This window comes from Centroberyx affinis, unplaced genomic scaffold, assembly GCF_046629955.1.
Source record: "Centroberyx affinis isolate AG114_WGS23_722 - 3 ecotype Tasmania unplaced genomic scaffold, CSIRO-AGI_Caff_v1 ptg001387l_1, whole genome shotgun sequence".
Classification (NCBI taxonomy): Eukaryota; Metazoa; Chordata; class Actinopteri; order Beryciformes; family Berycidae; genus Centroberyx; species Centroberyx affinis.
Genome location: NW_027279870.1, coordinates 209,425 through 235,633, shown reverse-complemented (window position 1 = coordinate 235,633; position 26,209 = coordinate 209,425). Strand labels below are relative to the sequence as shown.

General features: G+C 41.0%; 1 protein-coding gene across 1 annotated transcript; it reads right to left on the bottom strand.

Moving 5' to 3' along the window:
* Positions 1–11,121: 11,121 nt before the first annotated feature.
* LOC139649679 (L-amino-acid oxidase-like) lies at positions 11,122–20,437 on the bottom strand. Its single transcript, XM_071526155.1, has 7 exons — positions 20,330–20,437; positions 17,044–17,231; positions 15,793–15,905; positions 15,336–15,537; positions 15,185–15,253; positions 13,473–13,609; positions 11,122–12,679 (listed from the first exon to the last, which is right to left on the bottom strand). Exons 1-7 carry the CDS (start codon positions 20,358–20,360, stop codon positions 11,860–11,862), a joined length of 1,560 nt encoding a protein of 519 aa, XP_071382256.1. The 5' UTR covers positions 20,361–20,437; the 3' UTR covers positions 11,122–11,859.
* Between the last annotated feature and the right edge of the window lie 5,772 nt (positions 20,438–26,209).

Genomic DNA, 26,209 nt, shown 5'->3' with positions numbered 1-26,209 from the left:
TTTTGGCAAGGGACCGACACAGTCTATTGACACAGACATGCTCAAAAGGTTCGCCAATTACCGGGATCGGATGTAACGGAGCTGGAGGAATAACCTGGTTTGGTTTTCCAGTGATTTGACAGACATGGCAAGACCGACAAAATTTGGCAACATCGGATTTTAACCCTGGCCAGAAAAAATATCGGAGCACCCGATGGTTCGTTTTCTTGATTCCCAAATGGCCGGACAGACTGTGATCGTGGGCTAAACTTAACACTTGGAGCCGGAACTCTTTTGGCACAACAACCTGGGAGACCACATCACATTCCATCCCAGCCACCGGGGACCATTTACGCAGCAGTACACCCTCATCAAACAGGTAAGACACCGGCTGTGAATCATTTTTCTGTTCTTGAGCTGCAGACAAACATGTAGCCAATGTACTATCTAATTGCTGAGCCTTGATGAGCTGATCCTTGTCTATTGCCAAACACAAGTCCATGTTATCAGACAACACATCCACAGTAACAGGCACACTTTTAGATTCAGAAGAGGGGCTGACCGAATCGAGTTCAAAAAAGAATCCGAAAGGTCCACTAAATCACCAAACTTACGAGCCTGGGCACGCTTCACGACGCGCGCCAGAAAAACGGGAGGCGAGTCGAGCGCAGCGGGAACAACAACACACATCAGCAGTGGGGGTTTCAGTGACCTCGGGAGTAGGAAACACTTTTTCACCAGCCAAATCATTCCTGAGGATGAAATCTACCCATGCAACAGGCAGCTGATCACGCACACCAACTCGCACTGTGCCAGACACCAAGGAGGAGGAGAAATTAACTGTGTGAAGCGGCACGCGTAACACACACAATTTAATTCCCCACACCAATAGGTCTGAACCACAGTATGACTGGTCGGAAAAAGGCAGAACACCACGTCGAACCACAGAATACTTTGCACTGGTATCTTGCAGAACAGTAACTCATTATCTCATTATCAGTCAGAGAAACAAACCCCTGCGTAACGAAAGGCTTAAAGTCATCGTCAATTTCTTTTGTTGGCAACTTGCCTGTCAAAAGTTCAGGTTGGCTAGCGGCTGGCCCACACTGAATCAGACCAACAGCAGAGGGACCTTTACCCTTTGTCTGTTCTCTCTTCTGTAACACAGGACAGACTGAAATGAGGTGGCCAGGTTCATGACAATAAAAACACGCACGGGTTTCACCCCCGGCAGAAAAATTGCCCCGAGAAACTCTTGGTGAACGCGTTCTTTTATTCTCACGTACTGGAGATTTGCGACGCACAGGAGATGGAAAAACACTCTTGTGGGTTAAAGCAAACTTATCAGCCAGGACAGCAGCTTCGGCGAGAGACACAACTTTTTGTTCGTTCAAATACACAACAATGCGCTCTGGCAAACACTTTTTAAACTCCTCCAGAAGCACCAGCTCTCGCAGCTGCGCAAAGTTCTCAGCTTTACTGGCGTGACACCACTTATCAAAAAGCACTCCCTGTTCACGCGCAAACTCAACATAAGTCTGATTGACATTCTTTTCACACTTTCTGAATTTTTGTCTTTATGCTGCAGGCACCAATTCATAGGCACGTAAGACAGTAGCCTTAACAATCTCATAATCCAAGCTCTGTTCAACTGTGAGGGTGGCACACACCTCCTGAACTTTCCCTACCAATTTACACTGAAGCAGTAATGACCAAACCTCCTTTGGCCAGCTCAAAGTGGCTGCAATGCGCTCAAATGCGTTGAAATACGAGTCCACTTCAGACTCCCTGAACGGTGGAACCGGTGCAATATGCCTGCTCACATCAAAGCCTCCATGGGGAGAGTGCGGGATTTTCTGTATGACAGGTGAATGGGGAGCAACACTAGGCTGACGTTCCAGCTCTAACGCCTTCACCCTAAGGTGCATAGCCTCCACCTCTAACTCCCGATTTCTCACCTCCATTTCCTTAATGCGGAGAGTCAGCCGGAGCTCCTCAACCGACATCCCCAACGTAATAGTAGGATCTGTGGGAGCGGTGGGAGTGACGGGCGGCACTAGATCTCGGAGCTCCACGTCACTTTTCCCTTCTCCCTCTGCAATGGATGAACCCTCAAGCAAACCCCCCTCCTTCAGCTTCTCAACCACGAGCTCTCTCAGCTCCTCTTTCCTTGCATTTACTGGCACTTGCACATTAAACAAATTCGCAATGAGCATCAAGTCCACTTTTATACATTTATTTACTTGCCCCAAACTAGGATTTCTTGCAAAACTGTCCAAATTGAAATCCATAGTGCCACTCAAAAAAATGTCAACCAGAATTATACAAGAAAAATAGGTCAAAATACCTACCGAACCTACCCGACGAAACATGAGGAAAAGAACGGACGAGCCCCCAATTTATGTTACGCCCGGCCTAGGGGAAACACCGGGCATAGCATAAAACTGACTCCCCTCCCCCAATTTATGTTACACCCGGCCTAGGGGAAACACCGGGCATAGCATAAGACTGACTCCCCTCCTTCCCCACTCCCAAGGATGACCAGTGCCACAGCAGGTGCAGTCCAAACAAAAGTGATTTATTTATCCCGGCAGCAACAGCGTCAGGGGGAGCACAGCCAAAATAATAAACACAACAACCTAAAATTATAACCACTAACTTACCTAACCAGCAAAAGAAAACAAAGAAAAATACAAGCAGCTTACCTGCCTCCCTAACATAAACAGGAGAAAAGAAAACAAAGAAAAAGGCTTCCCACCCCTGCAGCTACCAGGACTGCTCTTTTAGAAGTTATTTACATTATGTACAACAGAGAATCAATCTACAGCACTAGGTCAATACGGCGTTCACTTGGTTCACTACAGCACTGCACGGTCTGGTTGGGAGCCAGGAAGAAGAAGGAGTGAGCCGGCATCGGACAGACGGCCCTTTTAAAGTAGGCGCCATTAGTCTCTTGTCCAATCACCAGCCGCCACCTGCAACTCAACAGACTGGGGAAAACACGCAAACAGGGTGAACACCGCCACCCGCAGGCAGGGAGGGAGAACAGCAGAAATACAAATACACTAAAATACAAATTATGACCCAGGGTCATAACAGGTACCTATCATTCAGCTGACCATTTATCGGAGCAAAGGTTTTATACAACAAGTAGTAAACATCACCAGTAATAGCACAAATCCCAGGATTGTCCTTATCCTAATCAATGCGACTTTCCACGACAGAGAAAACAGCCAGTCCCACCATGATGTTTTTGTGTCTCCCTTTTCTGTCCGGATCCCAAGTAGACATATCCCATTTTGTTAACTATTTTCTTTAAATTCAGTCTTACGATGAATATCTTGTGGATATTTTACATTTAAAATTTAATGTTCTTCTCTCCAATTAGGATCTCTTTGACTTATCAGGTCTGGGCGAACAATGTAGGGGTCTGATCCCCCCACGGCTAACCAGCCTACACGAACCCTTTCCGTATGGGCAACAAATAGTTTTTGTTCTGTAATTATTACCTTTGGGCAGTAACTGAGCTCTGCGAGCCCTGGAAATGTATCTGGTCCTGCAACAGCCAAATATTTGGTTGTTTCCAAGACTGTGTCAAATATCACTTATAAGAATAATATTGGTGTTAGTTGTAACATAAAATTTTAGTTTGTATTAATTCATGGCAACATTTAATCTCTCCTAAGTCTGTCACAATCACTTCAAGGGACTTTAATCCTTTCTCAGTGTTGGCCAGCCCTAGTATCCCTTTAAATACCTAGGCTTTAAAATATCCAGGCACTCCCTAACCAGCGTTCTACTGAGGAATGGTATCATGCTTGGTACATGATGAATAGAATGGCCAGGTTCCGGAGATAAAAGGTTTCTAGTGCAAACAAGGACCAATTCAACTAGCCACTGTCTTATCTGTCTCAGGTCAGGTCAAAGGCATGAGAGATGTGCTGAACAGCAGTTTGTAAATTTCCACACAGAGATGAGCTTTCATAATAGGATAAAGAGAGTACAGTACAGATTAGAGGTCTTCACGGGTCCAAAATGATGGACCCGAACCCTAATGGACCCGGGAAATTCGTTCCGAGATCCGATTGGACCCGATAATTTTTAAAAATATATATTTACCGACCCGTTTTTGCCCGAGATATTACAGACCCGACCCAGTGCATGACCGAGAGGAGAGAGACCCGAGACCCGTCCGTTTTATGGACCCGACAAACCCGGTAATTAAAATTGCTGCTAAAAATTCCGTTCTACTGCTAAAAACATCTATCATGCCGGATACAACATATGGTAGCCTAATAAAAGGAGATCAAAATAACAGCCAAGTTTCCAACTTGCCAAGTTGTCCAGTAGATGACAGTGAGACTCCATAATGGAATCTAGCAGCTACTTGGCTACGTAGCTACAACAGGCTAAGTGACAAGGAAATTAAATTGCATGTTAAATGGATGATTAAAACAATAGTTTTTAGCTTATTTTTCACCTCAGTGAAGAAGGTATCCATCTTGCGCCTTTCCTCCGCTCCAACTCGCTGGTGCTGCTCAACGTTTTTTTCACCTTAGTTTCACTCTTGTAATCTGATCCTAGGTCAGCCTGATCATCACACAAGTTACACAGCGATTCCATGCGTTTCTCGTCTCGTCACGTGATCGGCGCTGATCACGGGTCTTCTCGGATCCACTCGGGTATTACACATAATGATAAACAGACCCGGGACCCGCGGTAATAGAATGGGACCCAACCCGGACCCGATTGACATAATAAAACGTGGACCCGAACCCGTACGGGTCCCAGGTCGGGTCTCGGATCCTAGGGTCCGGGTAGACCCGTGAAGACCTCTAGTACAGATATTAAAGACATAGAATAGTATACTAGTGAAATTTCCTCCACAATAGTGTTTAACACAAGTACAAACAAACCTGTCAAATGAAAAGTAGTGTTTAACCACAACATATCGTACTTCAAACCAATACTCCAACATAATGCATTTCACTGACATAATGCTAAACAGCTAGGACATGCAGGTCTGCTGGCTTGTACCACCATGTTGCAGATTTCTTACTCCTGGGGAGCTGTGTGGTATGGGGTGCCACGGGCGTGGCCTCGGTGTTGGTTGCATCTCAAACGTCCCTCGGAGGCTCTCAGTAGTTTTTTAAACCTCAGGGAGAGCTGGCTTTAGTCACACCCACACCGTCTGGTCCCGGAGCTTTCTTGCAGTGGCTGGCGTGGACCCACGTGGCTCTCTCTGCGACCTCTACTGCTCAGGCGGTGGTTAGGAGCATCTGGAACGGTCCGGTCCACCTAGGTGCCTTCCAGCCTTTTCTCTTGGAGTCTTTCACCACGATCCACTCTCTGGGGTTCAGGTTGTGCAGCTTTCCCTCAACCTCTCAGGGCAGGGCGTCTTTCACCTGTCTGTGGATGTCAGTCAACAGCTCTTACCAGAGCTTTAGCCACAGTAACAGCGTCTTGCTTTGATGTGGGGAAAGCTTCAACCCATTTAGAGAACATGTCAACTATCACTAGACAGTATTTCTTACCTTCACTCAGTGACAGTTGAATGAAATCCATTTGTAGGTGTTAAAATGGTTCTGATGGTGACACTGGGTGTCCTCTGCTGACCTCTCCCAGAGTTGTGTTTTGCACAATCTAAGCATCGTTTACAAAAATTTTTGAGCAATTTGAGAAACCAATGTCTAAGTGTCTGTTTACTTCTGTATTCCCCCTTTGACACATGATCCACTCCATGTGTCAATTTTGCATAGAAAGGAAACAGACATCCAGGTAAACACGGTTTACCATCAGGGCCATACCAAACCCCATCATCAACAGTTGAACCTTGCTTTTATTCCATAGAGTTTTCTCTGTTTGTGTTGCTCTGCTTTGCAGATCTCTCAGGTCTGCGTCTGGTTTCACTTCCTGTGAAATACTGGCAAGCTGTGGGGATAACATTGTAACATTCAACAGCAATTTATTTTTGGAGTAGTACCGCTTCCAGTAGACCAGCTACCAGGGTGTGGTGTTTGATACCAGTCCCTGTAGATGTTAGAAATTTCCTACGTCTCTAGATTGCACCAAAATGTACTACACCAAATGCATATCTACTATCTGTGTAGATATTGACTGTTTTGTCCTTAGCATATTTGCATGCTTCTGTGAGTGCCTTTAATTCTGCTTGATTTTTGTGTGTCAGCTGGTTTTGGAAAGCGGAACCATCCACAAAAGGCTCTAGCGCTGGGTTGGTTGGTCGAACTTCTTTCAGGTCAGGCCTAGGGGAGCAAACTTCGGCAGCCACGCAGTCATGTGGTTCTCCCTCATCTGGTGTGGGGAGAAGAGTTGCAGGATTTAGAACAGTGCATCTTTTTACAGTGTCGGCATGTCTAGTAAAACAGTGTGATATCTCAGCCATCTTGCTGCTGACAGATGAGCTGTCTTTTGTTAAACAATATGATTGAGACTGCATGTGGCACCAACAGTGTTAAATCCTGATAGCCTACTAGGTCCCTAGAGGCTAAGACTGCCTTTTCTGCTGCAGCTATTGCTCACCTGGGCAGACCCGCTGCCACTGAGTCCAATTTAGTAGAGAAGAATGCTACAGGCCTCATTTTCCCACCATGTTCCTGCAACAATACAGATGTCATATCGCCATTTTTCTCATCCACTGACTGAGTGAATGGTTTGTTCATATTTGGCAAGCCTAATGTTGGTGTGGATTGTAATGCCTTTTTCAACTCCATGAATGCCTTTTCAGCGTCGGCAGTCCAAGTCACCTTTTGATAAGCAGTCAGTCTTTTACCATGTACTATTGCTGACAGTGGGGCTTCAATTTCAACATAGTTTGGAATCCACTGTCTGCAATATGACGTCATTCCTAAAAAGGACATTACCTGTTTCTTTGTTAGTGGTTTTGGAATATTTTGGATGGCTGTTACTCCTTTGGGAGAGAGGGATTTGCCCTCTGCAGTGATCACATGTCCCAAGAAGGTCACTTCTCACTTAACCCATTGCAATTTGCTTAAACTAGCCTTGTGGCCGTTGTTAGCCAAATGTTGCAACAGTTTCTTTGTATGTAACTCACATGCACTCACAAGTTTTCCTTGAAAACAGCTGCAAATATGGCTGGCGATTCTGTGTAACCCTGAGCCAATCGGGTCCACGTATGTGTTTTACCTTTGAATTAAAATTTGAACCAGTACTGGGAGTCTTTGTGCACAGGAATACTGAAGCATGCATTTGCAAGGTCGACCACAGAAAACCATTTACCTACACTTTGTGGGAGATTTTGACTCACCTGAAGAACTGCATGAATGTATAATTAGTATGATACCCAGTATATGAGGATGTTAGTGTTCATAGTGAAACTTATATTGACTCATTGAAATGACTGTGTGCGTATCCCCAATTAGTAAAGCATATATATTGACTCATTGAAATGACTGTGTGCGTATCCCCAATTAAAACTTTTTTATCAGCGTCCAAGGATGTGTTGACACCATTAATTATGGAAAAAGGGGAAGTAGTGGACAGGTGAAAACAATGGTTTATTGAGATGAAGGAAAAGTTTAGGAGAAGGATGATAGGAGGTAACCTGCCGCTAAGACCCACAAAAGGTGGAGCATGTAAAAGAGTATAAAAATGATGCATTGAAGAAACCAAGTCAGTTGCACCATGGTCCAGCTCGGCTTACTTGTATCTGCTTTGATTTTTCAAGTAAACCTTTGTCATATTGAACTCTACTGCACTTGTTTGAATTATTTGATAAACGGTATTTGAAACGTGTGGCTGAGGACCTGAAGACACCTGGCCCACCTGAAGGTTTTTCACCCACAACTTGTAACAAAATAGTATGGGGGTTAGACAGTTTTAAGGAGCTCGAGCAACACTACTTTATTTACTGTCTGCAGGTCTTGAACAAATCATGTTATCTCCACTGGGGCCACTCCCTTCATTAGCCCTACAACATATTTGCTGCTCGCCCACAAAGTAGGTGGGACTTGTGTGACAGCTCAGGAGATTCTGCTGTTAACCCTATTTGTACCATAGTTTAACAATGCATGGGTGAATTATTCTCTGGTGCCAATTCAACACTTCTTTTTGCATAGAACGTTAGTGCCCATTGTTTTTTTTATAGGCCTTTAGTACTTTGTTGTAATACACTAGTGGTGTTTCAGATTCTTGCCAATACTCATTTTCTACACAGCATGTAACCCACAGGCCCAAATCCTCCCATCTCCATTTTTGTGTTTTTGCCATTGAGATGTGTGGTTTTCTGTCCATCTATACATAAACCTTTTTCTGACATCTGGTTTCAGCTGCACTCCTGCTGTACATTTTATCCTTACACCACCTTACTCTCAACATGTCACTTCCTCGACCTTCTTTGAACCATTTCTTTTCAAAGTCCTTATCTGGTCCTAAACGAACATGTGCTGTGTGTGTGTGTGTGTGTGTGTGTGTGTGTGTGTGTGTGTGTGTGTGTGCGCGCGCTCCTGTCCGGAATGAACTATCATTTCAGTAGCTGTCTTTGGTCAGCAGTCTGAGTGTTTCTCTCTCCCTCCTCTATCTGACACAGAGACACTGGTGTGTGTGCATTCTAGCAGGTGGCTATTTATAGCACTGGGTCTGTGTGATTCTGCTGCCATTCACATACAGCGGTGTGTGTGTGGATCAAATTTCACCATTTGTGAGGTTGACTGTTCCGCTTTATTCTGTGCCTGCCTCACCATGTTACTTGTTGGGCTGAGACTTGTGATGTGTGTCTTGGCATTTCCTTACTGCTGAACTAACTGCAACTCTGAGATAATTGTATCTAAGTCTGAATCTTCACATGTTTGAGTTTGTGTTTATTGGGTGTTCTTACAGTTACTTTGTACATCTTAGACCCCGCCTGTTTCCAGCCCCCCTGCACTCCTGCATCTTCTTCTGGTTGCTGAAGGTGGCGCGGGGGAGCCGAAATCCAGGTCTGGGTTGTACCTAGACTTAACACACTGCACATTTGCGTTAGAGGACTCACCCTGCCTATTCCTTCTGTCCCTACGTTGGGCTTCTTCTAACCACTCACTATATGCTTTCCAGTCTGCTTTAAAACCCCCTTTTTTTTCAACTTTTTCTTTTTTCCAACTTCCCCTTTAATGCCTGTAGTTGTCTCATACTAAAACGTCCCTTTGGAGGAAATCCACATTCTGTAATAAACTTATCAAAGTGGCCACAACTATTTTCTAATTTGTCATCATAAACAGCACATTTGGGGAGGTTTTATTCAGGAGGATTTGGTTGCCCGGAGCCTCTGCTTACCATTGATAAATTCAAAATGAATTTCTTTAAATAAATTACTATTAATTTAAATTTATACTTTTATATTTTATATTATTTATGCTTTTAAAAAATGAATAAATTCATGTCTTTAAATCGATTTGAAATTAATTATTTTCAGAACTAGCTCCACCTGGAGCTCTTGGGGGTTCAGTGCCTTGCTTAAGGGCATCTCAGCGGTTGTTGAGCATTACCCATTCAACAATCCCACCCAGATTATCCCAGTTGATCCGGGAAGTCAAACCTGCAGACAAGCCTGCTTCTCTAATCCTCTACGCTTCTGCCATCAAGTAAGAGTCGATATCTACACAATAAAGGGACAGTCATATATTCCAGTTCAGATGAATTTTAAATTTGTGAGTAAGAGTTCGGTGATCTAAATTATCTTCTTGAAAGAAAATAATATTTCTACTAAATACTTACATAACTTCCATTGCATCACATATAGGGCCATTTCGATTAGAAAACATGTCTTATCTTCTTCACTGGTGGAATGAATGGGAGGAACAGGAACAGAAACATACACAAGACAAATTTGAGGATGCAAATGATCAGCTGTTTCCTTCATTCCTGGAAAGTAACTGTATGTGTCTGACAGAAACCTCTCTGTCATTTTACTGTGATTGACATTGCATTTACATTTACATTGTAGACATTTAGCTACATTTTAAGCATTTAGCTGTCTCTTATCCAGAGTGACATAGAATGAGTGCAGCAGCAGAAGCTTAACACTCTGGACACTGCACTCTTTTTATACACAGAGAGAAATTTATAACATTACTTCTCCTGTCCTTGTGATGTGTGTATGATGTGTCTTGTTTCGGTCACTGGCTTTCTTTCTCATGACCCTCAACTGTGAAACGAACCATGTTTGTAAAGCACTTTTTGTTACATTGTTGTATGAAATGTGCTACATAAATAAAATTTGATTTGATTTTGAAGGGTCAGAACCACAGCACCCTAACAATAGATAATATATATTCCTGTGAGAAGGACATAATGTCATTGACCTGTGCCAGGCTGGAAGCAACTATGTTAAAATCTATATTCGCTATTGATTTGCATTATGGAAGTGTTTGTGTGAATTTCTGCCCCCTAAAAAATACAATATCTGTCTCCCATAGGTAGAAAGTGTTGCATTAATCTGGGACCAAACCAAACCATTGCTAATGCATTACAAAATGTCCCAAATAAATAAATAAAAATACCTTCACTGGGAATATCAGACACGGTTTAGAAAATGTTTTGGAAACATGTGTTTTTAGGCCCATAATAACAAAATGCAACTTTAAAGGATAAGTTTGGCGATGTTGGACCTATATATAATTTGTCTCTTAAATACCTGGAGTACTTGGACCCGCAGAGAATACTGGCTCCAGAGTCAGCTGTCAGTTGAAACAGCGAACTGCTAAATGAGTCCAATCACGGTTTTGTCAAAATATCTCCAAAAAAGCCATTTGTAGGCTCCACAGGAGAGTTAAGTGTAAACAGAAAAATTGTGAAATACATAAATTAAAATTAGCTCCTATTTCATGACACAATTCCACCACCAAATCACAGAACTATTTTTCTCTGCCACAGCACAGACTGCTGTGGGGTGAAAGGTCGTTATGGCGGAGTGATCTAGTTTTGGACGGTCAGTTCAGAAGATGATCCACTGAGTGGAAATGGTGCCGCTGCTTTCCGGCCTGTGAATATAGCCAAGGCACCAGGCACTCAACTTGAAGTGGAAAAATTTAAAATGCCTTTATTGCATTAACAAGTTCTATATACATAACATGATTGAAAAACTAACTCTGATGCTTTTTGGAGTTTTTGAATTTTCATGTCCTGTAAATGGTCAGTAAATGTTCTGTATATAGAACTTGCCAATGCAATAAAGGCATTTTATTTTTTTTCACTTCAAGTTGAGTGCCTTGGCTTCTCTCATCAGTGGCTCCAGTCCCATCGTCTTCAATTCTTATTTGAATGGCTTTCCAGATGCATGACTCTCTCCTCATGTGCACACACACATACATACATACATACAAACACTCCCGTAGTAATAAGTGCATTTCACTAGTCAGCAGTGAGACAATCTTTATTTTAGACTTTCCTCACAATGTGAATCATAGGACTGTGAAAAAAACAACCTTTATACACTGATTGTAAAAGAGACATTTACTCTTTTCATGAAGCACACTGATGACATGAATCCAGGTAAAAGCCATAATCCCTCATTGATTTCCCTTATTAAATCTATACCAATCACAAGGGAGGAGATACAGATGCAAAGAGAAAGAGACGAGTTAGAGAAAAGAACAGAATTAAGCCTTAGTGCTTATCATCAAAATCAAAATGAATACTCTGCTGTCTTAATTGTTAAAATGTAGAGACTCTCTATGTGTAGGAGATCCTGAAAAGAGCAAATATTTTATTACTGGTAGGTTTTGCAGATTATGTAAGAAGTTTCCAAAATGATCAAAAATAGAGCAAAAATAAACAATGATCACACAATCAGCAAATCAAACACCAAATGCCAAACTCTGATTCGGTATTCTTTCCATAACACCCTGTACTGTCTCCTGTTCTCTGCTACTCACACGCTTTCTTCTCATTCACTTCCTTCTCCAAATACTTCTTTATTTCTTCAACTTCGGTTGCACAGCCGTTGATGTTCTTGGCCGCCCTGATTGCAGATTTCATGGCGGTCTCAATCCAGGCGTGAGGCAAGGCTGTATGCTCCCCGGCAAAATGCACCTTGCCCTCATTTGCAAACAGTTCTTTGGCAAACTCTACATGCTGGTATGGTGTGAAGATAGCGAAAGCACCCAGGCTGTAAGGATCCATGCTCCACTTCTTCACCACAACTCCTGTGCAGAGAGACCTGATGTCCTCGCCGTGGATCTTCACCAAATCATTTAGAGCCATTTCTTTCAGCTCTTTGTCGCTCATCCCCAGGAAGAGGAGGGAGTCGTCAGACCAGGTGTAGGAGGCCAGGAGGACGCCGATCTCTTTGTTCTTGAAACTGTGGCTGGGGTAGTAGATGAAACGAGAGGGCCGGTCGGTGATGCTCCTTCCACCTCTGATGCCGTCATCCTCCCAGAACTTCTCGCTGAAGGTGAGGATGATTTTGGTGGAGCTGTCATAGTGGACCGACCTCAGGGCATATGTCTTCTTGAGGGACAGAGGAGGCTGGAAATCGATGAAGAGGGTGGCTTTGGCTGTGGCAGTCACCAGGACGAAGTCAGCCTTCAGAGTGGTCAAAGAGGACGAGCAATCATTATATGACACGGTAACGCCGTCAGTTGAGTGTTGGATGCGCTTGACTGGAGAGTTAAAGTGAATGGTAGCATCCAGGGCTTCATGAAAGGCCTTGGGGAGATTGTCAAACCCTCCTGTCACTTCATAGTAGCTGGTAAAAAACAAAACACATGATATATTGTCCAATTAGAGGTCTGCCTTAGCCATCTGAAATACTCACTCAAGTCACTTAATCTTGTATTGAATCTTGAAATCTTTTTTTTTTTCTTTAAAACAGTAAAAAAAAATGGGATAAGATCATTTTAATTTTTTGCTAGTGATATTTCACTTCAAGTTTGCTGCCGCAAGTAACAGTGTCTTGAAATAAGGGAAATCCCTTCCCCTATCAAGGTGCTAGTTATTGGTAAAGGTTTAGGATGATGGCAGCACATCAGAAGCGTTTTCACACCCATTATTTCCTATGGTTTACACTGCAGATTAATACACTGCTGTGCAAATTGCAGGTGCAAAGTGCAGGTGCAGTGTTGCATCCAGCTCGGTGACTGGCTGGACTTTTGTGCTCTGCTTTGTGATGAAATGCTTGCATGTCAAGTAGAAAGGATAAAGGAAGTAGCTAGACAAAAGGGAAAGAAAATGTGGGAAAAATGTACTTTAGCAGTATAGGAATTTCCCAACTTCCAACACAAATCTGTATAGTGCCCAGGGTAGAAAAGCTTTCTCCTGGAGGCATGTTTGTAACCAACCATTTTCTACATCTACAATTTTCTACATCAACTGCTTTCCCCACTTCTTGAAAACTCCACAAGAGTTGCGCTGTAAGAAGCGGCGAGTGCTGAGCAAACCATGTCCTACGTGAAAGATCCAATAGGCTTCTCCAATAAACCTAGAAATTTTATTATGACTACAAATCTGAAACTAGTTGTAGTTGTTGTCGTTGTATATACCTGGTGTCATCACTGATATATGCCTGCTCATATATCATGTCTGTCAGTGCTGTGTAAAACAGAGCGCTCTCGTCTAGGATGTCTCCAATCATCTTCAAAGCTCCTGGACTCAGGTCCCCCTCTTGCACTAGATAGTCCTGTTAAAAATCATCACATCACTTCAGATTAGAGGCTCACTTAGGCAAGGCAAGACATGGCAAGTTTATTTATATAGGACATTTCATACACGACGGCAATTCAAAGTGCTGTACATAAATAAAATAAAAATAAAGGCATAGATAAAAAGACAGTGCACGTTTTTATTTTCACACATCTTCACACTGCAAAAATGTCCATCTTGACAAGCCATTTAATGTACTATCTGTGTACTATCTTTACAGTGTGTGACTGGGAGATTTGGACAGGACTCAAGAAGCATCTTGACAAGTCATGTAATGTACTATCTACTAGTCTGCAGATGTGGGAATTCAGATCTGCAAAAATCAAGAGGGGTCAACCCTTAATGGTTTTCTCAACCAATTGGTAGATCACATGCTCACTTCCAATTACTCACTGAATGAAGAAGCATGCAACCTAACTGAACCTGATTTAGACAGCTCTACCACTCGGTTGAAATATGCTATACCCAAAAAAATCCACCAGAGGGCATGTGGTGCAACTGAGCACACCTCTTTAATCTAGCAAACCAGCACCTATAGCAAACAACTTCAGAAGTGCGCCTGATATCTGGCAGTGTTTGTGAGGACTCAAGAAGCAGCTCAGATTCCCAGAGGAAATGACCACCACAACCCTCCGACCAGAAATCATCCTCTTGTCTAAAGTCACAAAGCAGGTGGTTCTTATTAAACTGACAGTGCCATGGGGAGAGAGGATAGAGAAGGCACACAAGCAGAGGTTTACAAAATATCCGTCCCTCCTCCTCGAGAGCCAACTGAAGGGATGGAGAGCCTGGAATCTGCTAGTAGAACTTGGTTGCTTTGGATTTGCAGGGCAATCTCTCTGAAGAGCCTTGAGGTTGCTTGGTGTTTAAGGACTAGCTCAAAAGAGATTTTTGCCATCGAGCCCTTCCAAGGTGTTATGGATCAATTGACAAAACAGCAGTGAAGGAGGGTGCCCAACAAAGAGTGATTGTTGCCATCTGGCTCAGAAGTGATGACCCCATCATATTGTGAATATGTACAACTGAGTCTTATTTTTCTTAAAACAAGCCTCATGCAGAACTGTCAGTTGCATAAATATTGAGGCTGACATAAAAAGAATCAGTGATAGAAATTCACTTATTTCCAATTCTAATGAACTTGTTTCAAGAACATTCTGAATCAAAGAGCAAAATTCAAGATTTCAAGATTCTTGATTCTTGAGCAAGTGAAAGTGCGTTAGAAAAGAGTTTCACCCATTTGTCAATTGTTTGTAAAAGTTTGCTGAGAAGTCCTGTAACTGTTACTCCTGTTACTTGGGACTAAAATCACAGAATTATGCTGCTGATAATTACCTTAAAAATCGTAACTGAAAATTACCTGAGCTCCTCAAGAAAAATAAATCCCACCCGCACAGGGCTTACAACTGGTCTAAGCCTTAGTCTGATCTATATTTCTCTTGTTTGACCAGTAAGACTGCCAGTTGCAAATGCATTAATACCTAATTTGAGCCAGAACAAATAGCCACTCCCCTGTTAAAAAGAAGAAATATAGAGATGTGTAGTATGTCTTTACCTGTACAGAGTAATGATCATACTTCTCCATCATGGCTTGGACACCATTGTTTTCCACCTCCTCCCTCACCTGCAAAATGACAATGCAAGCAGTACATTATTATGACTTTGTACACTGAAAATGTATTTATTTTCATCTCTCCTCTACAAACCTTCTTCAGAGCTTGGAATAAGAGCTTCTCAGCTGTTTTCCCCATCTCATTTTCCGGCAGGTTGTAATTCAGGATGTCTGGGTCCTCAATTACTGAGGAAGATTTGTGCCGCATCCCATTTACCAGGTAGTATGTGTTCTTGTCCTCCTCAATGAACATATTCAGCTTCACGCCCAGTTTGAGGATAAATGCCTGGATAATTCTGGTGATTGACACATGGCCGTAAACATTAACACTGTTTATTACACAGATTTGTTAAATACTCAGTTCTTGGAAGGTTTGAAGATCACAATAATCTTATTACATTAATTCTAAATTACATTGAACAGTAGAGGTTACCAAACTACATTTACTTAGTTTCATCACATTCTTAATAACATTTCTAAAGTTCACTTCACAATAATAAATGGATTTATGGTGGCTCTCACTGATAAAAGAGAGTATCTAAAGTACTCACTTCTGGAAGCTTGGGATCCTCATAGGCCCCAGTTCTGCATACCAGCCATTCTTTTCATCTCTGTAGGTATGCACGCGTCCTCCAATACGACCACTTGCTTCTAGTATGGTTACCTTTCACATCACATCACATCACATCACATCACATCACATCACATCAATGCAAATGCAATTCTACCTTGATTTTTATTTATTCAACTACAATATACAGATTTGATCCTATTTGTGGTTTTACGTTTCATTTACTTAATCTAACGGTGTAAATCAGCAGTAGACTGTAATTCAGTGATTCTCTCCCACACACTGTCATCTTGGGTCAAGCCAACTGACCCACTGACATCACCTTTGATTGGCAGAGCTGACTACAGGCTCTCTGGACTCATATGGTCACGACTGGGCTTTAAGAATGAACAGCAGAGGCTGCATCCATTTTTTTTAATATGACCATAATATATTTTGACCATAAATATACAGTATGTGTGGGTAGGGTTGGGCCAGTTTCCAGTTTAACCAGTTTGATAAGGTGTACAAGCTCACACTGCTTTAATTTTCTACACACCAGCTGCACCAGCATTTGTCATTATGAGCTGGTCTGGCAACTTAAAAACTAGCCTATGCCTACATCAGTTAACTGTGTCAATGCTAAATAAATATACTTGTATTTAATGAACAAGATGACATAAATAAAATATGTTTGTTATACACAGAGATAATTTGTCGGCTTGTGCCCTTTCACACAGAAATCACTACTGCTTGTGCTGCTAAGCAACGCAGGACATGCACAGGCGCTTCTGCTGTTAAAGATGGCGCCAACTATAGAAGAAGTTTAATTTACTTTTTTATCTTCTTTGTTTGAGACCTCGCTAAGTCAGTGGAAGTTATACTTTCAGCTACGATCGTAGTTTCTTAATTATCTTCGCGATATAGCATAAGCGTCATAAGAAAGTAGACTGCGTAATGCAAAGCTGGCTTTTTAAAATTCTCCTTTCACACAGCAAAGAAAGTTGCTCTGAACTGGTTTCATGATGGTCAGAAGGCGGAATTTTGGTGTCAGAAAAATGCTGCTCTGACCCGTTCACACAGAACTCAAAGTTGCCAATAAGACGGCTTCATGGCTTTTTTTCAACTGTGTGGAAGGAGCTTATCTCTCGCGGTCTGGGCTGTGCCAGAGAGTGGTTGCTACTGGTTGCCAATAGAGGTCGCTAAAAATCATTAATGACTTAATGCTGCTTTAAGTGAGTGAAATACATACCTTGTGCCCGGCATCCCCTAGTAGCATTGCAGCAGTCAGCCCAGCCATCCCAGCACCAACTATAACAACATGCTGAGGTGTGTCTGTGCGAGGGAGGCCTGTCTCTGCAATCTTAACAAGCTCCTTGTAGTCCTTGTCTTGCAGCAGGTCTGCAAGGCTTTCCCCATCACAAGCATTTCCACTGACACCTAAGAAAGGCAATATTATACATAGGCATGGATGTGGATGACTCAGATAGGCATTTGAATTTACATTTTTGCATTAACATCTGCCTATATTTTTTCTTTTTAAAGCATTTAACTGTCACTTTTATACAGGGCGACTTATGAGGTCAACAGTACAATAAACGTGAATTCCCCCAAAATTAGAAACAACCAATAGTAAGGAGGTCAAGGGTCAAAGCAACAGTTCCCTGGCAGTAAATGCAACAAATACAGGGATTTATTCCAAAATATAAAAAAATATCAATGTAAAAATACACTTACTCTAAAGGCCTTTGCACACCAAGTCCATATTTTTCGTCCGAAACTGTCGCACATTTAAAAATAAATACGACCTCATGTTGTGTCAATCATGTTTACACACCAACTCCGAAACTTTCGTCCGTCATTAAAGTTTTCGGAACAGGTTCGATTTTCTGCGTTTTTTCGCATGCGTCAAAAGCCTTCAGAGAGTTGTTTGACCACTCAGAGCCACCATACTGTTGTTATTAGCCATTACGCACGACTGGATCTACTGGGATCTCAGGCACAGCCTCGAAACACTGATACTATCAGCTCTGGCAGAAAAGTGTGATAAACAGACTGATCACAGGACAACTATTGACCATGATCTTATGTTGCAGCGTTTTGAGGCTGTGCCCTGAATATCTGCGGATCCAGTCGAAAGGCTGATCACCTATGCGCACTTTTCCGATGGCACAATTTGGATAGCCAAGTCATGAAGTGTGTGTGTGCGTGTGTGTGTGTGCGTGTGTGTGTGTGTGTGTGTGTGTGTCCCTCCTTAGACATACTGCCAGCCGCTGTTCAAGATCAATTGGATCGCGGAAATTGGTGGTCTTCTTTTTAATGACGACTCCATTTTCTCTCGTATTGCGAATTTTCGCAACGAATGGAATAATAAAACGTATCGGATTCAGTGTGCAAGGTTTCTGTGCGTAACTATTTTTATCGGATGATGGATACGAAAAATATGGACTTGGTGTGCAAAGACCTTAATACTATTTTGTAGCTAAGCTAAGCACGTTGAGATAGCTGTTGACTTCAAGTATGTTCCATACTATGTTTTAGTGTTATAGTACTCGAGATCGGTCTTGGTCTCGAGACCGGTCTTAAGACCACATTGTGATGGTCTCGGTCTCGTCTCGGACTCGACTGCATTTTTACTCGGTCTTGCCTCGGTCTCAGACAAAGAGGACTCTGAATTTTATTTCAAGACCAGTCGAGACCACAAGTGCAGTAACATCATTACCTGCCGGTGCATTGTCTGATTTATTTATTTTTTACTGTGATTGGATATAAAACTTTCCCCTTCAAATTGCAACCGATAACTTGGCTTATTTTAAGTTTGAAAGTTTATTAACCATTAAACGCTGCCACCCTCACTCACCCCCCTCTGAGCTGCGCCAGGAAAGAGAACGCAGGATACAGGAGGAGAGAGCACCATGTGTGGCTGAGGAGGAGAGAATGATATAATACAATTTGCCTACAGAAATCACAGAGAGTTTTGCAAAACAGTTCTAAGAACAAACACCGATTCCATACAGGCACATGGCGCGTTCAGTTCAATGCGGTGCATTAAAGCATTCCGACACAGTTATCGGTTAAATTATAATTTCACTAATGTTAGGCTTAAATTCCACAAGGTAATAACGTTACCGTTAAAGTCTGTAGTGCAGCAGAAGACGTGTTATCAGGTTACTGTTTATACCGTTACTAACACAGGTGACTATAACCTGATAATAATTTTGAATGTTTTAGTGAAGCTATGTGCTCTGGGTGTTTTAACACTGTCTTGAGCCTTTCCAAAGGTCAGTGAAATCGAATTGCAATGTTTCAAAGGATTGCCTTCTGTCACTGAGTACTGTACATCCATTTGTATGTTACATAAATTCCTAAATAATGCTTTCTTTCTTTTTGAATTTTAGCAGAGAAATGGTGTAAATGTTGAGCCATCACTCTGATTACATGGTCTTGAAAATGGACTCGCATTGGTCTGGTCTCGGTCTTGACTCGGTCTCGCCCCCCTTCGGTCTTGGTCTTGACTCGGTCTCGCCCCCTCAAAGTCTTGGTCTTGACTCGGACTTGATACGCTCTGGTCTTGGTCTTGACTCGGTCTCGGTTTAGGTGGTCTCGACTACAACACTACTATGTTTTATTTTCAAGATGGCAGTAATTTTGTCAGAGAAAGTCTTATTTTTTCAAAATAAAATAAAATAAGGAGGTTACCTTATTTTCACTGTAATCCAATTCAGAATGAATTGTCAAGTAGGGGAGATTTGGTTTGCAGTTAGGATTTACAATAAAACCCCAATAAAACACACCATAAAAGTACAATAGAACACGTAACAACTTGCCACAACATACTGTATACCAGACATACAACATAATGGAAAGGCCACATAAAGAAAGTACTTTAATTTGGAAGTAAGAAGATCACATTTACAAAGGCATGTTTAGTTGAATGCTAATTTGCAGTATGATTCAATTTAAAAAAAAAAAAAAAAAGTGGAGGAGTAGGACAAGTCACTCCACATATTTCATCAGAGGCTGAAAACTAGTCTGTTATCACCTCCCCATTGAATTGTAAAGCCACAGTCACCTCATGTCATGTACTGTAAACACAAGCTGCCGACTGGAACAAAAAGTGTTCACATCAGCCTCCTAGTGGTGATTACAGGTAGGACATATGGGATTTTTTGTTAACTGTGTCAACACAGGTGGCAATAATTGCAGAAAATCTACTGATGTTGGTAGTGCAACATAATCAAAATTAAAATGATCTGTTAAATTCACAGTAGCACAATATTGTCATTAAGCTGTGATTTCTGACCCCTGACCTCCTGACTGTTGGGTGCTGGCGATGTTGGTGATAACTGAAGCTCATGTTTGAGCTTAAGTTATCTGTTGTCTATTTACTGTCAAAATGCTTTATTGCTGTCATGCGGCTGTACAATCAAATGCAGCCGAAACCTACATTTTCAAATTAAATCACACAAGCCATATTTCACTGACTGTTAAAAAAGTAACAAAATTGAAGAACAGTTTTCATTTTAGAGTGTACTTACCAAATTTAGAGAGTGTTGCAATTGGAATCATGTTTTCTCTTGGAAATGGTCGCCCTTTCAATGACTGATACTAATACTCTTAAAAACAGAAGTAATGGTATTAATATGAATGCAAAAAAAGTAGAGATTGGCAGAGACTGACTGTATAACATGAATTAATGTATTGCACATGATACAGAAACAAATTTAGCAAAAAATATCAGAGAGAGAATCAGAAATACTGTTATTTTAAGGAACTGACAACATCCAAAAACAGGTGTTGGCTAATCAATAATTTAGCATGTCATGGCCACATTTTTCATTTAAGCCTTAAACTAAGTAAAAGCAGTTGAATATTCCAAAATAAGATATCAACTAACACCAGAATTCTTATGAATTGAATGCTGGAATGAAGCAAACTATTAACTTTATGAGACATTTGCTTTACAAAAGCAAAATATATGGAATCATCTGTGGTTTTGAATTGTTGACATTTAAGTCAAATAAGAGAAATGAAGATGCTTTGTTATACTAAATATTCTCAGTTTTAATTTGAAATACATACATTGGATATAATTCAGAAAAAATGAAGGTTAGCAGGAGGAAAGTAAGTAAAGCCTTGAAATCTTACCAAAGTGTTGCATGTGAACTGACCAACCAGCTTGATACTGCATTTCTTCCTTCCCAGTGAGATTGTTATATAGGACACAGAGATGCTACACTGCAAAAAGAATTTGACAAATTAGCAACCAATTACATCTCATATCTCATTAGATTTTTTTTTTTAAATGGCTGAACAAATCGGCTATTGAGTTGAGGTAATTAGGTATTGTTTCTGCCTGGATTCTTATTATTTCACTTGTTTCAATGCAACTTGTTTTAGTTCAACTTGAAACAACAGACATTGATTTTATTTTAGTGACGTGATCTGCTGTAATAGAAAATATTGCCACTTGTTTCAAGAAAATCCCTTAAACAAGCTGATATGTATTGAAACAAGTAAATTAATCTTGCCATTTGGCTTTTTTTTAAAATATTTTTTCAGCTATTTTAAGAAAAGGAAGATTTTAAGATTTAATATTAGAATAATTACTGGTTAACGTGGACATTTCTTACAGTGTATGTTGTTACTCTACAGTAATGGCAAATAAAAATGTGTTGAATGATTTACACTGACTTGCAATCCAGGAATGTCGCCTTTGTTGTTGCATTTATTTCCTCATAGTATAGCCAGCCAAGCTTGTACAAACATTGACATACTGTTTCATGCTTACACAGTTCTACACTTTCACATTGGGAGCTGCCTAATCTCCATCTTAACAATTCATTTAGTTTATTGTTGAGTCATTGTTGAGTAAAACAAGTGAAAAGAATCTGCCAGTGGGATTTGATATTTCACTTGTTTCCAATGCAATTCAACTTGTTTCAAGAATTTTGGAGAATCAAGTGTAATTTTCTTGATAGTATTGATGTAGTGATCTGATCTGATTCTAATTTCGAGAAAATTCCTGAAACAAGTGAAACTGCATTGGAAACTATGAACTATAAAGACAAAGAAAATTAAAAACTTTTTTTTTTCTTTATATTGCATTGGCGTTTATATTCATTAATGGTTTTGGAGCTTTGCCTCCAATAAATAGACACATTCTTACAAGCTTTGGAAATTTGGATATAGGCCGAAAAAAAATCAAGTCAACATCAAGTAGTGTCCGAGAACAAGACAAGTCCAAGTCAAAATAGGAATCTGGCCGAGACAAGTCAAAGACATCAGAAAAATGACCTTTAGAAAGGACTTGAGTAGCTCTGCCTCAAAAAGTGCAAACAATGATAGTCTATCTGAGGAGGCAAAATGTTAATGGAATGTCAGTGAAGCCTCATCAAAGGGTTGCCTAGTGGTTAAAGATAACAACCTATAATGGGAAGGTCCTTAAGCAAGGCATTGATGCCTCTACCTGCTCACTCACTGTTGATAATTCAAATAATTTGTTTGTTAATAATTACTTTTTCTCCTCTGTAAATGTTGAGAGGGAAACCTACATAAAATTCTTTATACTTTCGGTGTTCTCTGCCAAGAAATAACCCTGCATTTCCAAAGAAGTTTGTACCACCGCATAATTGCCATCAGTTCCTCATAGCTACAGAAAAGCCTGAGGGGTGTCACACCCTTGACTGTTGTAGAAACCAGAGCCATTGAGAGAAAGAGTTGCGTCAACAGAGGGTCAAAAATGCTACACGGTCACATGACGGTCACGTGGTTCATGTAGCTCCCGATAGTTCCAAGCGGTCCATTTGAATCTATTGTCCAACAGTACTAACAACTGCGACTTTGGGTATAATAAACAATATGACAACTGATTTAGAGTATTGTAAACTGACAGGTTAGATGTCTGTAATATTTACTATTTAATATTATGATTAAAAATTATCTCAAAATAGAAGATTAGAGTGATTAAGGCTTGGCACCTTTACTAGTAGTCGATGTGTTGCTTTGGCTGCTACCTGTTCACTGTGTATATCCTAATGTAGCCTAATTTTATTATTCTTATTATTTACTTTTTTGGACTTTAAGATAACGTCACCAGAAGGTAGGGATTGAATATCAATCCATCAAGATGGTCTCTTGTGCTGTGAATCCACCAACAACTGACAGCAGTAAGGGGCAGTGAATGATGTTAAGACAAAGAGTGAACAGGACTAGAATAAGTAATTTACAAGTCTGGTTAGATTATAAATGCAATTAAGTATGCTTTATTAACCTGACCCATCCACCAGATCCAGAATCAATATTAATACTACCAAAATATCAATATATATAGCCTATCCATTAAGCTTAGCAATGTAGTGGTGAGTCAGGCGATGGGTTTTGGTGTAGGCTACGTTATAAGAGATGCAATCATATTAATCTCTATTGGTATTAGTGAGCCACGTTTTTAATTAGCCTAGTCCTACCTTCTTTAACACACACATTTTCAGAACAGTAGCAGGAACACCCGAAATCTTTAATGGTTAAGAAGCACCTTTACGACAAAATACATGTAAAGACTTTTATTTGGGAAACAAAAAGTGACAGAATGTTCTATCCCGTTAACATACAATTAACATAAGAAGGACAATATGGTACCGTTACATCTTCACATATACTGGCATAAACAGCCAACATCATAGTAATTTATCTTACCAATCAGAAATCAACCATCGTAAACAATAATATAGCCTAAATAGGCCTACATAATATGGTTAGCTTAGTTAACTAATGAATACATTTTCCCACCCATAAACACGTTTACAGGCTTTTGTCTCCAATTTAAAACGCATGAAATTAGAGAATTTAAGAGAACGTAACTTAACCTAAAACCAAATTGATTGCTAACGTGAACTAGTTTGACGTTGTTTTGCTCTATTAATCTGTTTCCGTACATAACAGTCAGATTAAATATATAAATTTGGTTAAGTGGAATTAAACTGAAATGCTCTAAAACATATTGGTAACTTGATTAACATGTGATAAAAAGATAAGTAGCAAAAGTAATACTGATTTTAAAGTTATTACCACTAAAAGCAGCGGTTGAAACACTGCTTCCCTATGGCGATGTAGTTGCTAGCTCCGGCTGTTTGGAACTATTGAGGGTCTCCATGATCCGATGATTTTGTTAGTTGTATTTATTGTTAGCATTTCAATTCAGTTCAACATGCTTTATTGACATGAAATTATAAGAACAATATTGCCTAAGCATTTAGATAGAGATTACACTTTGTAGGCTATCTGTGTGTGTGTGTGTGTCTGTGTATCTGTTGGTCACGCACTGTTCCTCAGTTTGTGGCAAGTTAACACATGTTGTCCAGATCTGCTGTGTTTCTTTCTCCTAGGACAATTCCTAGTTTGGATTCTGGGTGGTTTGATTATTTCCGAGTATTTCTCTTTGCATGATTATTGAGCAATCATAAATGTTATCAGGCCACGGTGGCTCTGACCCTTTTGCTCCTTGCTATTGGTTGTTTGTAATCTTGGTGATCTAGCATCTGAAGCTTATTCTGCTGTTGAAATAAACCGATGAGGGATGAGTGTGTTCCCAAAATGCTGGGCATGTTGTCACAAACAAGACGTGCAAGGGGCCATTCAGAAAAAGAGGGATGGGATGTACTCTATTGGATTTTCAGTAACACTTTATTTGGGTAGTCCAATGTTGATACTCAACTATCAGGTGACAAAACAGTAGATGTTCGACAAGGTGTCAGGTGTCTATTTAGTGCATCTCCACAGACTATGTAACCCTGACCCTGACCATAGCCTAACCCTAACCCTGACAGTTAGGGCTTGCGTGTTCATGGTAGTCATAGAACTCCTGCTTCAACACAGTCTCATAAAATTTTGTGAAATGAGCACACACTCTCACAATTTACGTGTCGTGGACACAAAATGTGTGAAGTTTACATTCCTCCACCATGAATTGGATTATGAGACAATAGCAGGAATTGGACACACCATTTTCACCTGTTTGTCCTGTAAAAAGGTTAGCTAACAGTTAAGTTTAAGCAACTAAAACAACTTTTGTTAAGGTTAGGATTAGGAAATTTCAGTGTTAGTTGAAGGAAGGAATAGGGGCAGGGCTTCCTTGCATGTAAAAAGTCACTTTAATAGCAGTAATTGTTTCCACATATCAAAAAATGATTAGAGGAGGCACATCTTCCAAAAATCAAGAACCCCATGCCCTTGGCTCATATCCCAATTTGTGGATCATCATATACAACCATTTTTTAGCAAACTTCCCTCCTATGAGATTCCTCAAAACTCATACTCAAACTGGACAGCCTTAACCTGAATGTAGCTAACTGCATACTAGTTACGATGGACATTGAATCTCTGTATGTAGGCCTAATGGAGGGGAGAGGGATAAATGGATTGGAGGGTTCTTTTTGATCGGGGAAGGAGCAATGCTGAGGCAACCATGGAGCCAAGACCCGGGAGGTGGGTTAGCAAGAATTTATTACAGAAAACTAATAAATACAATCTGTTAAAAACTATAAATAGTGGTCGTTTAAATAAAAATAATTAAAAGTCTTTTCGGTTTTGGAAAAGGAGAGTCACGTCCTTGGAAACCCGAGGGGATTTCTGGCTGTAGGCCTACTTAACGGCTGCAGTGACGCTGGCCTTATCCGCACGCGGGGACTCGTTCGTCGGTCGCTTGCTCGTCCTCCCCGGGCCCCGCTGTCCTCTGGTGGCCGCGACCTCCGCTGCTCGACCACTGGTAACAAGAAACAAATGGCAGTAACCAGTCCCACCACAACCAGCCCGCCTGTGCCCAAGAGTACTTTTCTCCTCGTTACTCACACAACTGGTCTGTGTCACGCCTACTCTGGGTGATTTTCTCTGTCGTACTGACCGGCCTGCGATCCCCCGTGTCCTTCCGTCGTGTCTCTGCTCCTATCGGTCTCTGCCGTGTTGCTTTGTTTCCGTGCCCCCAGGTGTGTGGTCCCTCCTCCAGTACAACATTGGTTGCCCTCCGCTGCAACCTCGTGTCCGGTTATGAGCGATGTCTATCAATTTGAGAGCTTGACCAGGTGCAGGTATTTGTTAATCACGTGCCAGCAGCAGGAAGTTAAACAAGCATTACTTACTGAGCAACAACAGCTTTCAAACTAATAGCATGCAAATAAAACCAAGCACTGCAATAAACTATTAAAAACACAAATGTATAAAACCATGCAGTATAAAATAACCACCACAAACACTAAAACAAATATATAAAATCATACCATATAAAATAACCACAGCAAACAAATATAAGAAAACAAATGACAGCGATACTACTTCCGCCATGTGACATGTACACCCAGATTCCGCAGCAGGCTGCAGTGGAAGTTGTAGCCAACACACTAAGTCAAAGAGAGGACTCTAATCCT

Excerpts from the sequence above, each read along its gene's own strand:
- LOC139649679 (XM_071526155.1), bottom strand. The coding sequence starts at position 20,360 with ATGATTCCAATTGCAACACTCTCTAAATTTG. Across the intron at positions 15,906-17,043 it reads TAGGGGATGCCGGGCACAAG|GTAACCATACTAGAAGCAAG; the intron begins GTATGTATTTCA and ends GTGATGTGAAAG. Across the intron at positions 15,538-15,792 it reads AGGATCCCAAGCTTCCAGAA|AATTATCCAGGCATTTATCC; the intron begins GTGAGTACTTTA and ends GTCAATCACCAG.